Source organism: Heloderma suspectum, chromosome 16, assembly GCF_057233095.1.
Source record: "Heloderma suspectum isolate Gila_16-S chromosome 16, 16-S_ref, whole genome shotgun sequence".
Taxonomy (NCBI): domain Eukaryota; kingdom Metazoa; phylum Chordata; class Lepidosauria; order Squamata; family Helodermatidae; genus Heloderma; species Heloderma suspectum.
Genome location: NC_139473.1, coordinates 22372895 through 22389093, shown reverse-complemented (window position 1 = coordinate 22389093; position 16199 = coordinate 22372895). Strand labels below are relative to the sequence as shown.

The 16199-nt window shown below is 51.6% G+C and overlaps 1 protein-coding gene across 1 annotated transcript in view; it reads right to left on the bottom strand.

The window, feature by feature from the left end:
- ELN (elastin) overlaps window positions 1-16199 on the bottom strand; it is a 78804-nt gene that overhangs the window by 42636 nt on the left and 19969 nt on the right. Inside the window, exons 2-4 of the mRNA XM_084823005.1 lie at window positions 6330-6377; window positions 3047-3103; window positions 713-745 (exon numbers count right to left, since the gene is read on the bottom strand). Coding sequence (XP_084679131.1) covers window positions 713-745; window positions 3047-3103; window positions 6330-6377 — 138 coding nt within the window. The remainder of the gene's footprint in view (window positions 1-712; window positions 746-3046; window positions 3104-6329; window positions 6378-16199) is intronic.

Sequence of the window (16199 nt, the reverse complement as noted above, 5' to 3'; positions counted from 1 at the left end):
TGGGAACAGAAATGAAATTCTCATGCATTCCTGGCCTGCACTGTGTCACGAGCACTGCAAATGGGGGTAGGAACATCTCTCAATTTTGGTTTCTCTCCATTTCTAATTTTTCCAGTCTTATGTTTGGTTCATCCCAAATGTTGAGATGTTTTCCAGTCTAAGTTCAGTTTGTCCTGAATTTTGGGAATCTATTTTTTTAGTTCATATGAAAAATTGTGTGCTAATTTCTCCTAATACATGCATTTTTGCATACAATTTTCACCTAATACACACACTTCTTTGAAAGCTATTTTCCTAATAGAATACATATTTTAAAGCTATTTTCACTAATAAAATATGCATTTTTTGTACATTTCTCCCTACTATACACATTTTTGCACACATTTTTTTGATTGGAGAAGTCCGTTGCAAAATTCCGTGAGTGTGAATTTTGAAAAAATAACTAAGTATTGGTTCAAGTATTGGTTCAAAAGTGTGAAATTAGGTAAGTTCACATTCAAATGTGAACGGAACAAATTTTCCCCTGAACAAATTTTAATGCAAATGTATCTCATCCCTAGTTGTACGTGCTGCGTGCTGCAAAAAGGCAATGGGGAGAGCACATAAAAAAAGACGCTGGGCCTCCCTCCCCTCTCCAGTCCATCAAACAGCTTTCGGAGGGGAGAAACTCTTGGTAGCTCCGGCAGCGAGGGAACCGGGTGAGGCCACTTGCCTTGCTTGAGGGGTTTTGCTCCTGCACCAAGTCCTGCGGAGAAAGGAAGACATGCATCACAGTTAGTCGAGCTGGGGGCTCAGAGAAGCCGCAGCATCCTGCCTTCACATCCCAGCTCCAAGCCATTTTGAAACGCACCTTTGATCTGTGTTTTTGTTATACTGCCCTCTGCGAAACCTTCCCCAGAAAAAGTGCACTGCAACGGTGATGACAGCAGACAAAAATACATCTCTGAGATGCAAATGCTGCAGAGCAAAAGTGTTGCCTGCAAGACTCACAGGAGAGTAAAGACTCAGCTTTCTATTCTTGCCTTTCATCGGCTCTTTCTTACCCTTCCTCTGCTTTACGGGTGTTGAACCTTTTCCGCCCAAGGGCTGCAGTTCATTTCAGCAAAGCTCTCAGGGGCCACAGGTGGGCGGGGCCAGTGGCCAAAGGGGCGGGAACAGAGGCAAAGGGTGAGGGGCCAAAATTCCAGAATTCCCAGCATATTTTAGGTTCAAGCACTTCCTACCAGTCATCAAGCCTCAGGGGAGGCACTTCCACTGTTTAGAATGGGAAGAAACCATGCCCAAACTGGGACCAGCTGACTGGCAGTCAGGAAAGTGCTTAGGGCCAGGGGAAGGGGGTTATTTGGCAAACCCTGGAGGGCTGGATTGGGACCCTAGATAGGCTGGGTTTGGCACGCAGGCCAGAGGTTCGACATTCCACATTAACATTGCACGTGCCTGCACTGACGAAAAACTGCAACAAAGGAATCTCAGTGTCATAACACATCTGATCGCATTGAGATTCTTTTGGTGTGGTGTTACCCATATGCAGGAGTGCCTGAGTGCACCTGGAAAACCCTGCACAAAATGGAATCACTCATATGATCACAATCAGGATTCGGATGTATTTCATGAAAAAAATCTATCCCACTTTTTCCATCAATCACCGTCCCCCGCCCCTACCCACGAGATGCTGTACATGAAGCATTAGATCTGCCTCTCAGGTCTCATTTAGAGCAGCCTTCCCCAATCAGATGTTTTAGACTACAATTCCCATCAACACAACCATTGGCCTAGCTGGTGGGGCAGATGGGAGTTCATAGAATCATAGAATAGCGGGGTTGGAAGGCACCTACAAGACCACTGAGTCCAGCCCCCTCCTCAATGCAGGAATCCCAGTCACAGCATCCCTGACAGATGGCTGTCCGGCCTCATCTTGAATGCCTCCAGCATGGGAGAGCCCACCACTTCCCTAGATCATAGTTTCCATTGTCGTATTGCTCTAACAGTCAGGACGTTTCTCCTGAAGTTCAGCCAGAATCTGGCTTCCTGTCACTTCAGCCCATTATTCCACGTCCTGCATTCTGGGACGATCGAGAAGAGATCCTGGCCTTCCTCTCTGTGACAACCTTTCAAGGACTTGAAGAGCGCTATCCAATCTCCCCCGAGTCTTCTCTTCTCCAGGCTAAACACGCCCAGTTCTTTCAGTCTCTCCTCATAGGGCTTTGTTTCCAGTCCCCTGATCATCCTTGTTGCCCTCCTCTGAACCCTCCAGTTTGTCTGCATCCTTCTTCAAGTGTGGTGCCCAGAACTGGTCACGGTACTCCAGATGAGGCCTAACCAGTGCTGAGTAGAGGGGAACTAGTACTTCCTGGGATTTGGAAGCTATGCTTCTATTAATGCAGCCCAAAATAGCATTTGCCTTTTTTGCAGCCACATCCCATTGTTGGCTCATATTCATCTTGTGATCGACAACAATTCCAAGATCCTTCTCGCTTGTGGTGTTGTTGAGCCAAGTATTGCCCATCTTGTAACTATGTATTTGGTTTCTTTTTCCTAGGTGCAGAACTTGGCATTTATCCCCATTAAATTTCATTCTGTTGTTTTCTGCCCAGTGCTCCAATCTATCAAGATCACTTTGAATTTTGTTTCTGTCTTCCAAGGCATTAGCTATCCCGCCCAATTAGCTATCCTGCCCAACAAGCTATCCCGTTGTAGTCCAAAACATCCAGCCTGGGGAAGGCTGAGTTAGAGAGTAATGGAGGAAGGATTGTCTGTTGCCCGAGCAGAGCTGGTCTTCCCCAGCTCAACAGAGACTTGGGGCCCTTCAAGATAGACAGCTCCTGGTGTGATCCATGAAATGGCACAGCATGCACCAATCCTGTCTTTCTTTTGTCCGTGAATTTATTTTCAGGTAAGAAAACAGCCCGTGGGAAAACACGGGAAGATGATGAAGTTTGGCGCCCCGGTGACATCTCATGTTTTTGGGAGAGCGATCGCAGGATCAGAGCCTTGCCTGGAATCACCCCAGGTGCTCAGAGGAGGAGCAGTCTGGCTGTGGACTCACCTCCTCCACCAAGCCCAGTCCCCAGTCCACCGGTCCCCAAACCTCCAATGCCAGCACCTGTGGAGGACAGGAAATCCTCAGCATGCTTCCCCTTGCAGAGCCTCTGCTTCCTAAACCTGTCCAACTTCAGGCAGTCAGACTAACAGCAAGAAAGGAAACTGATTTGGGGGATAAATCACACACCCAACAAGATGACCAGGGAAACTGACACAAGGCAGTTTAGGGGCCACCCTCCCTGAAGCATGACCCCTTAAGGATCTCTTCCAGCCCAATATCTGCAGGTGCCCATTCCAGGGGAGGGCAGGCAGGAAGCAGCCCCCTTCCTTGTTACAGCCAGATCAATGGGACAGGTTCAACAGGACTTAGTTCAGGCCTCTCACTAACCTGGTCGCCAAGGGCGAGCCAGAATTGCATGCAGAGGAACAGCCAAGGAAGTTGACTAGGAACATGCAAGGCAAGCAGGCAAATTTTTTAAAAAAAAACCATGTTCCCAACCATGTGGGTTTATGGACTGAATTGCAAGGCTGACATGTGTCCCAGTACGTCTGTTTGCAATTTCAGCTGGCAGGATTCTTGGTAGTGGCAGGGAGTGCAGTGCTTTCCACTCTCACAACCTGTTGTGGAAAGCCTCTCGGGAGAGAGAGGCTGCTTATAAGAACAGCCCTGCTGGACTGAGGCAAAGGTCTGTCAGCTCTGGTATCCAGTTTCCACCACTAGTCAGCAAGACATCCCTGGGAAGCCTGCTGGTAGGCCGTGAAGGCAGCATCTCTCCCCAGATATGCAGCCCCAGCAGCCAGTGTTCAGAGGTACACTGCTTCCAGCCTGGAGGTTCCACTTAGGATGGAGATCTCCTCCTTCACCATGAATTTGTCCAATCTTTTTTTTACTTATTAATTGGGTTTTTTTCTCTCCCTTACTGCAAAAATGCACAAAACAAGGTTCTTCCCCACATCCCCACAACAACCCTGTAAGGTCAGTTAGGCTGAAATAATGACTGGCCAAAGGTCACCCAGTATAAGTTTCATGGCTGACGGGGGATTTGAACCCAGCACTCCCTAGTCCTAGTCCAGTTCTCTAACCATGCCTCCCCCAACCTGGTGCTCTCCAGATGTGTCAGACTGCAACTCTCATCATCCCCAGCATCTATACTGGCCTTCCCCAACCTGACACTGTCCAGATGTCTTACAGTCCAACACATCTGGAGGATGCCCGGTTGGGGAAGGCTGCTCTAACCATTGCCCTGGGCAGCCTTTTGCCTTTTGCATAGCCATCTAAGTCAGGGGCCTTCCCTGCCTCTTGTGGTGGCAAATTCCAGAAATTTATTATCAGGTGTGTGAAGAATGATTTCCTTTTGCCCGTCGTACATCTACCGCCAATCCAATTTCACTAGGTGAGCCCATATCCTAGTATGATGGGTGAGATATTCTGATATGGTGTGTGTGTCCCCCCCCCCCCAACACCATGCACTATTTTTATCAACACCGGAATATGCAGGCCAGAGTAGTTCCATGCCACTCCACTAGGGAGCTTACCTGCACCTCCGAGTCCCGTTCCGAGTCCCCCCAGCCCAGCTCCTGCAGAGAGCGGCAAGTTCTCAGGAGGCTCAGAAAGGCAGGGCCTTTTCGCAACTCCCCGACTGTTTCAATGAAGCTTGTGCAAGAAACATTCCCCTGGCTGTATGAGCCCCCCGTGTTTCATATCATGCTCTTCCCAACTAGGGGAATCTGATAAGGTGCTTTGAGGGGTGTTTTAAAAAAAGCGTTTTTAAAAAAGCGTCCGTGCACACAGATTCCTTTCCACCACTAAAAATATGCTAACAAAATATCACTAGCTTCTTGCTAAAGAGCAGTGGAGAATCTGTCAATTTTGGTTTCTCCCAGTTTCTCATTTTTCCAGTTTTAAACTTCAGTTCCTCCCAAACATTGAGAATTATTTCATTTTAAAAGTTTGCATGAAAATCCGCACACAAATTCCCCTAGTATACACACATCTATTTTTGTAAGTAACTTTTTCCAATACAAAGTATTTTTTGCACAATACTTTTGCTAATATACAGATTTGCTGTGCGCTTTCCCCCCATAGACACATTTTTGCATGTGCTTTTCTTGAATTCTATGTGCTTTTCTTGAATTTGGAGAAGTGCACATTTTAAAGGATAACTGAATTTGGCTTCGTGTCTTGATCCAAAAGTGCGAAACGAGAGAAGTTCGCATTAAAATGTGAATGGGACAAATTTCTCCTGCATCCCTACTAAAGAGGGAATGGGAACATCTCAGTGGAATTATAACAGATGGAGGGAAGGCATTGCACATGGTGTATGGATAAAACAATGAACATAGAAACAGTTGTCACTGGAGACTGGTGAACAGGTGGATGTCTGCAGAAGCCAGTGGAAGCTGGTGGCTCTGATGTCAGTTGGGCACTGAATCCACTGTGGGGTTTGCACCTTGGAGTTCAGACTGTGTCTAACTGAAACCCGGAGTGGATTCACCACCCACTGACATTGGAGCCACCAGCCACTGGCAGAAGCTTTTTTCTTTTTAAACACCCCAATAACATTTTATTCCAAACTCCTCCTCACAAGGGCAGAAAGGAGGTGGAGATGGGAGGAGACCATGAAAGCGTTTCTTTCCCCTGTGTGCCACAGTAAGGGATGCTGGTGGTGGTGTGAGGTCACCACATCTTATAAGGCGCTCAGCTGTGTGCTGAAAAGGGGTCCACATGAAGTCCTGAATGAGCACAGGGAATGGAAGTCCAACACTCCGGAACAAATATAGGAGCAGGCATCCTTTAAGTGAGCCTTCTCGAACCAGGTGCCTTCCAGATGTGTTTGACTACAATGCCCATCAGCCTTTGCTGGCTGGGAATTATGGAAGTAGCTGTCCAACACAACTGGAGGGCAAAGGTCACTTTCAAGTGCCAATCTGTAACTTGGATCCCATGTGAGGGTGCCCCAACCCCTGCCACGGACACCATGCCCACACGAGAGGTGGGCACAATGGCTCAGCTCCGCTCTGAAACGAGGAGCGCCAAAGCGTCAGAGTCGATCATGGAAACCAGTCCTAAGATCTCTGATGCGGCGAGTGGCCGCTGAACATGCTGGCACTCACTCGCACTTGAAGCCTCCGGTTATTTTAGACACCGGTCCTATAGTCTGGTGACGCCTGGGATTCTAGCCACTTTGCTGGCTGGGGCTGAATTTGGTGGTGCACGCGTGGGCACTCTCACACACACCACCACAGACATTCTCACTAGCACCCTCTGCTGGCAGTGTCCACCTTACCTGGGTAGTACCCTCTTCCGGGAACTCCAGCTCCAGCACCTGGGACCCCTGCAAGGGAAATGAGAGTCAGAAGGATTCATATTTGGCTCACGTCGTCCATCCTTTTGGCCTACTTTCCCCATTGGCCTACTTTCCACATTCTAGTCTCCATGCTTATTTATGTATGTGTGTATTCATTATTACATTTATATCCCACTCCCTACCTCCCTCTTGCAAGGAACCCAAGGTGGCTTACTCGATCTTCCTCCTCTCACTTTAATCCTCACAACAACCCTGCGAGGTAGATCAGGCTGAGAGGCAGGGACTGGCCCCAAATCACCTAGGGAGCTCCATGGCCGAGTGGGGACTTGAACCCGGGTCTCCCCAATTCCAGTCCAACGCTCTCACCACGGCACAGCGGCTTCCTGCCTGCCTGCTTCTGCGTCATCATCTTCACTCAAAGAAATCTAATTTGAGTCATTGTATGAGTTTTGGCCATTTGGCTGATTAAATCTGCATACATTTGCATATGAAAAACAATCACTTTTTTTAAAAGCACATTTTGTTCCTTGCATGAGGTGCAGATGCACCGCAGGAGGTGACAGCTTTGCAGAGACAGTCTCCATTCCCTCTGGCACTGGAAAGGTGGCCTCCGCTAAAGCGGCCTGCCCCATCTCAGGAGTGTCTGGGCACAAACATAATCTTAATTTAAAAAAAAAAAAACCCTGCCAAGTGATTAACTGGTAGCAGCTTTTTGTATGCTTCAAGATGTGTTTTGATCTGATCTATCTGATTGACTAACACCATAAATCCTATGTATGTCTCCTCGGAAGTAAGTCCTGTTAAGTTCACTGAGGTTTCTTCCCAGGTAAATTGTATATTTCTTTATTTTATTTATGTGAAATGGTTCCAGGCTGGCTTTCAGGGCAGGAGCCCTTCCAAGGCGGCTGACAACGTAACATCCATAACAACAACAACAATAAATTGACACAGTAAGAAAACAGCCAACATTAAAAAAAAAAACACCAAACACCAGCATAAGACATGTGGCCAAGACGGTACTAAAAGCCTACAACACAACTGCTGCTGCAACCCCAAGCAGTCTGGTAAAACATAATCAGGGGAACGTCAGAGTAAGTCCTCATTAGCAAGCAATCCTGGGGCTCGCTAATAAATCATTAGCATTTCTATGGGGGTATCCCGGCCTGTCCGTTATATTAGCAATCCTTTAAAAACCAGCCCTGTGCGGTAGGCCAAGGCTGTAAGCCCCAGATGGGAGCGGGAGGGAGGCGGAGGCTGCCCCAAAGTCACCTCCGCAAGGCCTCTTCGCGAGTTCACGTAAGCCCAGCTCGAACAAGGATGGAGGGGCCGCTTGGCCGCTGGCGCGCGCGCACCCACGCTGGGCCATGTCAGCGGCTCGCTCGCTCGCTCCTTGGCTGCAGCGGCGGCCCTTGGCTCGTCCGGATGGGATCCTGGTTTGCATCTGGCCATCTGCACAGATTGTGCAATGGGCCCTACACGACTCATGCGCGTTTTATGCCGCCCCCTCCTCCACGATTGCGCCTTTCCTCTTAAATAAACCCTTGCGTTTAAGCGGAGCGTGTTTTGCCGGGGATCCGCTGAGCGCTCGCAGGGTCGCCGCAGACGCTCTCGTGGCCGAAGAACAACCGGGCCGTGGGTGTGCCGGGTGGGAGCGGAAGGATGCTCCGCTGGAAATGAGACCCTAGGCAGGGCCGGGGTTCTCCGAAGGCCGACCTGAGCCCCCCTCCGCCCCTGCCACTGCTGCGCCTATTTTCCATCCGGGGTTTAATTTGCGTCGGGATCACCAAGCTCCCCCCCAGAGCCTCTTCCCGCTGTCGGCCCCAGCACATAGGAAGCCATAATGAGAACGAGAGTGCCCCTGGGAGAATGCAGAGTGCTTTTCTCTCGCACTCTCTGCAGCCTGGGCGCTGCCGCTCTCGCTGCGCGGGGCACCAGGGCGGAGCCCTTCCCGCTCGCCGGGGAAGCTGGAGACGCGCCGCTCGTCCAGCCACTGTCAAGAGCTGCCGGGCGGCGCGGCGGGGGAGGCAGTCCGACCCAGCTGGGTGGCACCGGGCGCGGGCGGCGCGGCTCATGTGCTCTGCCTGCCCCAGGCTGGCTCCTGAGCGGAGCGGGTCGGCCGCAATGTCGCGGTCTACCTCCGCCGCGCCCGCCCCGTCGTCAGCCGCCCGGCACGGGCCAAAGACCGCGCCTGGCTGGCCCCCATCCTTCCGGCCACTCCTGCTCCTTCCCTTGCACCGCAGCGGCGCAGGTTCAGCGTCCGCGACTGTATCGGCTGCCCCGCGGGATCCATCCACACTCCCAGCACCCCCGAGGCCGCGGGGATCCTCGCACGGAGAGGGCAGGGGGCTGCCCTGTCTCCAGCCCCTTGGCTCAGCCCAAGGCCGAGCCGTCTTCAGTCTCTCGGCGCACGTTTCGGGGGGGGGGGGAGGCAACATGAACCGGCGTTTACGTCCCAGCGCTGCAAGTGTGCCAAGGCGGAACTGAGGCCAGAGCAGCCTAACTTCCCTGTGAATATAAGAGCAGCCATGAGGCTGGATCAGGCCAAGTCAAGCATCGTGATAGTCAGGTAGACTGCCACAAAACCTGGAGGCTCCATACGGCCAGCTGGCCTCTAGGCCTCTGTTCAATGCTTCTTTGCTGTGTTTGGATAGCTGGGAATACCTCTCCGCCCCAGCATTTGATTTAATTTCCAAGGGTGTGAAAAAGTCAAGAATTACCACCTTCGCCCCTTCATTTGATTAACGAACTCCTCGTGGCACGCTGGCCATTCTCTGCCAATAACATGCCACCTTCTCAAATCCCAGGAGAGACTGAAATCCAAAGGCGAGGCTGTCTACCCACGAATTCCCCCTCCCCAAATCCCAAGGGCCGTCACGGATCCTGCACAGGGATGCTAGGCAGGTGAAGAGGATTAGGCGGCTCAAACAAGTGAGACAAGCTGGAGATCACCGAAACACGCACCCACCCTCCCCCAACTAAACAGCAAACCAAAGTCGTGAGCCGGCATGACCCGGCAGGAGAGAGGAGGCGGGAGAGGGGAGACATGCCATGTAGAGAGCTTTGGCTTACAGGGTGGTATGGACATGTCGTACGCACAAACATACCTACGTGCATACATACGGCATTCACTCACCGCTCGAGCACAAGGGCATTTTCACACGTAACGCTCCATACACATCAGAATGCACGGCGTTTTATTTATTTATTTATTTATTGCATTTATATCCTGCCTTTTTTCCTCCCAGGAACTCAAGGCAGCGTACATGATCCTCCTCCTTCATCCATTTTATCCTCACAACAACAGCCCTGTGAGGTGGGTTGGGCTGAGAGTCTGTGACTGGCCCAAAGTCACCCAGTGAGCTTCCATGGCCGAGTGGGGACTAGAACCTGGATCTCCCGATTCCCAGTCCAGCACTCTCGCCACTACACCACACTGGCTCTCAGGCCCGCGCCAGCCGCGCTGGGACTGGGGGGAAAGGCGGGACGTAAATGTAAGGCACAAGCGAACGCTGGGGGCGCTGGCTCCGAGGCAGCGGAGGCGGGTGGCCCCGACGCCGGTGCGGAGGTGATCCCGCGCCAGGCGTCAGTCGGAACTCTGGGGAGCATTCACGGCCGGGCAGCCCCGTTGGGGTTCTGACTGGCTCTGACGGACACCCGGCGCGGATCCACCGCCCACCGGCGTCGGGGCCACCCGCCTCCGCTGCCTCGGAGCCAGCGCCCCCAGCGTTCGCTTGTGCCTTACATTTACGTCCCGCCTTTCCGCCCAGTCCCAGCGCGGCTGGCGTGGGCCTCCTCCTCTCCATTTTATCCGCACAACCACCCTGTGAGGTAGGTGGGTTAGGCTGAGCGTCGGCGACCACGGGGACTCGAACCCACGTCCCCCGAGTCTCTGGCCCCGCCCCCAGAGCCTGGCGCCTTCCCGACGGGGCACGGGCAGGCCCCGTCGCCCCAGCCGGCCGAGGGCGGCCCCCCGCCCAGCGACAGGCGGCTGGCCGTGGCCTGCGGACAGGTGGCTCCCGCCTTGCCGGCGCCTGCAGCCGGCCCCCGGCCCCGCCGCGGGAGACGGCGACCCGCCGCCGCTGGCCTCCCGGGCGCTCCTCGCCCCGCGGGCCGGCCGCGCGCGTGAGCGCGAGGGCGCAGTCCGCGTCGCCGCCGGAAAACTCCCCCAGGGGCGACACAAGGCTGCCCCCGGCCCCTGGAAACCGACGGAGGGAGGACACGGCCGCACTCGAACGCCCGGCTGCCGCACCTTCTGCTGCCAGCCGGCTTCGCCTTCCCTCCCGGGTGGGGACAGAACCGGCTCCGGCTCCGGCTCCGCATTCCAGCCTAATTGGCTCGTGGGCTGCGGCCAGAGTTAAGTCAACGCGGGCCAGACCCTCCCCCCGAGGGGCGCGAGCCAGAGAGCAGATTGAGAAACCCGGTGGGACGGTTGAGTCAAGGCGGACTGAGAAATGGAATGAAGAACAAAACAAAAGGATGATGAATAAACACAGACACAACACAGAGCATTTCAGGGTAAGGGGAGAGGGGATGGGAGACCCCAGGGCAGGAGCGAGCCTGGAGATCATCCAATGTGATCTGCAGGCCCATTGGCCGTGGTGGATGGGGAGGATAGGAGTTGTAGTCCAAGATTTCTGGACGGCTCCAGGTTGGAGAAGGCGGGTCTACATAGATACACCCCCTTCTTCCAAAACTTGCAGCCTTTCTGGGCCCAGAAACGCAATTCTCTGGGACTGATTACAAGCCTAAATTCTTCTCTCGCTTGGACAAACTGAGTTTTGGGTTCCCATCCAAATTCAGACAGGATTGGAAATACACAGAGCTGTTTCCTAATTGGGGGGGAGGGTATATTTATTTATTTTTATTATATTTATATCCCACCTTTTTTCCTGCAAGGAATCCAAGGCGGCTTACATAATCCTCCTCCTCTCCACTTTATCCTTCCAACAACCCTGTGAGGTAGGTTAGGCTGAGAGGCAGTAAGTGGCCCAAAGTCACCCAGCGAACTTTATGGCCAAGTGGGGACTTGAACCCGGGTCTCCCAAGTCCCAGTCCAACACTCTAACCACTGCACCACACAGGCTCACACTGGAAGAAGTTGTACCTATTTCTGAGCCATTCTAAGCAGAGCTGAGGGAAGCTCATGTATCGATAGCAAGAAGCAATTCATGGAGAACGTTGGCAGAGGTGTGTGTGCCCCTGCATGACACACTGTGACTGATCTGGACACCCCTCCAGATAGGAAGGAGGAAATTTCAGAGGCAGGACTCATGCAGAGAAGCAACAGGTAGCCTCTGTTATGCAATGCAGTTGCACTTCAAATGATTCAGTTTTCTGATGGCACCTGATTCTGATGGCACTCAGAATTACTCACCCCATGGAGACACACAGTGGAGATCCACCTCCAAGGGTAAGTTGTTTTCGGATTCAGGAGAGCTTTGAATTATTGAATGAACCCATTTCTTTCATCGCACACCAGTGTGCTCCCGATGCACGCTTTAGAATTATTGTGCAAGGGGATGCCAAGTGCCCAGGTCTGAAGCTTTCCACAGCAGAATTCTCTCTCTTCCAAAGAGAGACTCCCTGGGGACATGCCTGCTTTGGGTTCCAAATGTGAATCCTGCGAGACAGCCGAATAGTAATCATAAATGATACCAACAGAGCATACAGAAATGCAGCACTGTAGGAAAAGCTGAGATCAGGCAAACTCTGCACATGGGCTCTCAATCTAATTTGCCTCGAAATTCCACATCAGCCCTAGGCTGGGCCACAAACTGTCTCCCCACATCCCCAGCTTTCACCATTCAGGAACCCCTGCACCACATCCAGCTCACCCAGTAGATGGTGCTCAGGTTCCAATCTGGCCAGGTATGAGTGAGTGGAGAGGAACAGGAACCGCATTCCCACCCATCTGGCTTCCCTAGAACGTTATTTCTCTGTGTTTTATTTTTATTTTTTAAAAATATTTTGTTTCCTTTCCAGGTTTGTTGGTGGCCATAGGCCAGTAGCCCTTGGCCTTCACCTTGGATCATAGAATCATAGAATAGTAGGGTTGGAAGGGGCCTACAAGGCCATCGAGTCCAACCCCCTGCTCAGTGCAGGAATCCAAGTCAGAGCATCCCTGACAGAGGGCTGTCCAGCCTTGTCTTGAAGGCCTCCAGTGTGGGAGAGCCCACCACCTCCCTAGGTCATTGATTCTATTGTTGTATTGCTCTAACAGTCAGGACGTTTTTCCTGATGTTCAGCCGGAATCTGGCTTCCTGGAACTTGAGCCCATTATTCCGTGTCCTGCACTCTGGGGTGATCGAGAAGAGATCCGGCCTTCCTCTCTGGGACAACCTTTCAAGGACTTGGAAGAACGCTATCCTATCTCCCCTCAGTCTTCTCTTCTCAAGGCTCAACATGCCCAGTTCTTTCAGTCTCTCCTCATAGGGCTTTGTTTCCAGTCCCCTGATCATCTTTGTTGCCCTCCTCTGAACTCTCTCCAGTTTGTTTGCATCCTTCTTAAAATGTGGTGCCCAGAACTGGACACAGTACTCCAGATGAGGCCTAACCAGTGCTGAGTAGAGGGGAACTAGTACTTCCTGGGATTTGGAAGCTATGCTTCTATTAATGCAGCCCAAAAGAGCATTGGCCTTTTTTGCAGCCAGATCCCATTGTTGGCTCATATTCAGCTTGTGATCTACAACAATTCCAAGATCCTTCCTGCTTGTAGTGCTGTTGAGCCACATATCCCCCATTTTGTAACTGTGCATTTGGTTTCTTTTTCCTAGGTGCAGAACTTGGCATTGATCCCTATTCAATTTCATTCTGTTGTTCTCTGCCCAGCGCTCCAGTCTATCAAGATCACTTTGAATTTTGTTTCTGTCTTCCAAAGTATCAGCTATCCTGCCCAATTTTATGTCATCTGCAGGTTTGATCAGCATTCCCTGCACCTCCTCCTCCAAGTCATTAATAACAATGTTGAAGAGCACTGGGCCCAGGACTGAGCCCTGCGGTACCCCGCTCGTTACCTCTCCCCAGTTTGAGAAGGTCCCATTGAGAAGCACTCTTTGAGTCTGATCCTGTAGCCAACTGTGGATTCACCTGATCGTGTTTCATCTACCCACTTTGAGCTAGTTTGCTGATCAGGAGATCATGGGGCACTTTGTCGAAAGCTTTTCTGAAGTCAAGGTATATTATGCCTACAGCATTCCCTCAGTCCACAAGGGAGGTTACTTGATCAGAACTTGTCTGTCTCGGTTTACCATGGAGAAGGCAGGCATAGAAAGGGGCCTGGAATGAAACACGACTTAATTTTCGGTCCAGGGTTCTGCCCCAGAACTCTCATTTAGTGCCTGGATGTTCTTTACAGTACCAGCGCAAATGAGTCCTAAAGACAAGGTTTGAGCATGTGCAGAATGCAGAATCTGTTTCTCTCCCCAGCCCCCCTGCCACCCCAACCATGGCTTGAATGCCTGAATTAAAGAATAGAGTTTTCTTGCATGTATGAAGAGTTGTAGCCAAAGTCTTCCCTGGACCGTACACTGCAGGCACACGTTGTGGGATCACGCCTTTTAATGTCCTCCCTTCCCCCACACACACCACTTCCCTGCACATTGCAAGCTACCATGCTGGGGGGGGGGCACTCCATTGGGCATTCTCCCTCATGTACTATTTTTCTATGTAAAACACTTCCCCCCATACACACACACACACACACACACCACAACAGCCTTCTCATGAATGATTTCGTTGCCTTCTTGAGCCCATGTGTGTGTGTGTGAAGGGTTAATTTTGGGGGGCAGTGGCTGAGTGGGAAGGTTTATTCCCCCCCCCCATGCCTGGTCATCCTGATCTGGATCAGGGTCCCACATGCTTACACTAAAGTAAAAAATAGAGCGTTAGGATCAGCCACACACTGCACATTTAAGGTAGGGATAGGTTTGGCCCTTGGTTCTGAGCCAGCCTTGTGCGGCCCCTTTGGGACGTATGCTCCGTGGGCCTGATCCATGCAAATACAGATGAAAAGGCCTCCAAGGCTGCCATACCCCCTCATCCACCTCCCAGCCCTCCCTGAGCTCAGATAAAACAAGCCCATATTAGAACTTGGAGGTGTGTGTATTTTTAAGACGATGCTGCCAAGCATGGATGGAATGAAGGTTGAAACAGCTGCAGTGCTGATTCCGCTTGGTGCCTCACTCTCGAATGTATGGAGAAAATACCCATATTGTTCAGAGAGATGCTGCCTGTGCATACAGAGGTGACATTAAGCAATCATGTCTACCGGTTTGCCTGCTTCCCCTCCATGCCCTTGTCTGACCCTTCTTCAAAAGGGCATCTGGAGGTCACCGGGGGCTGCATCCTGCTGCCCAATTCGAAGCTAAAATTTGGCAGCGGGGAGCAAGGTGATCATATTGGTGGCCAGGCACCCTGGTGACGTCTGTCCCACTGAAAGCCCAGTGGGGGGGATTTGTGTCCCCCTCCCAGGCTGAACGGTTCTGTACCCCTGTTTTAAAGGTTCCTCGTGTGCTGGCAACATTGATATCCAGTCTCCTGGCATTAGAAAGAAGAAAATGTGGACGGGAGGGCTCTAGAAACAAGCACGGTGGATCAGGCAGGAATTCAGCACGAGGAGGAATGGCGCAACCTTCCCTAACCTGGCACCTTCTGGATGGGTTGGGCTACAATTCTCATGCTCCTCAGCAAGACTGGCGCAAGGTTAGCGAAGGCGCATCTATGCTGATGGGCAGGAGCTTTCCGGGGTTTCTGGCTCTACCTCTGAGCGATGACCCTTCCCCTAAGAATGTAGTTGCATGTAGTTCTCATGGTTCTGAAAGGGCTGGTTTAAAAAGGAATACAGGAAGCTGCCTTATCCTCAGCCAGACCATGCGGTGCCCTCCTGATGTTTTTGGCTTCAGCTCCCATCAGCCAATGGTCAGGCATGCTGGGAATTGTAGCCCAAAACATTTGGAGGGCACCAAGTTGGGGAAAGCTGGTCTAGGTCTTTATTGTCTACACAGACTGGCAGGAGCTCTGCAGGGCTTCAGACAGGGTTCTTCTCCAACCCTAACTGGGATCTTCTGCATCCAAAGCAGGGGCTCTGCCACTGAGCTATGGTCCTTCCCCTACAAATAAATTAAGATTCTAGTCATCATGGTTGAATAAAGGCTCTACTTGAAATAAGAACATGGGAATCTGTCTCATATGGAGTCAGGCCCTTGGTCTATCTAGCTCAGTATTGTCTATACAATTGTCTACAGTATTGTCTACAGGCAGCGGCTGTGATCCTCCCCTTTAAAAAATAAAGTAAGAGTCTAGTCCTCATGGCTGAATAAAGGGCTACTTGAAATAAGACCATGGGAACCTGTCTCATACGGAGTCAAGCCACTGGTCCGCCTTGTTCAGTATTGCCTAAAGTGACCGGCCGCGGGTGCTCCAGGTTTCCAGGCAGCAGTCTTCTCTCTCTAGCTGGAGATAGGGGGGTTGAAGGTGGGACTTCTCATCTGTGAGGCATGTGCTCTGAGCCACAAGCCCCGCACTAAACGGAATTTTGAAAACAAAGCTCCAGCTCCTGTCGTTCCCTTGCATTTCCATCAAGACTCAGAACTGGAGGTTTCTATGGAAGGTTTAAAAAGAAAAGAAAAGAAAAGAAAGACAATCTACCAACTTGTGCTACCAACAGTGCCAAACATGTTGCTCTTGAATTGTCATGGGATGATGACCCAAACCATGGCATCTTCCTGCCTCAGGTTTGCTAATGATGGAGAAAACTGACCGCCCGCAGGGGGAGGAAGTGTGGTGCTGGCTCTCAGGAAACACATCGAGCCGGTGACATTACAAGACACACTTGCATTGCACACAGACACA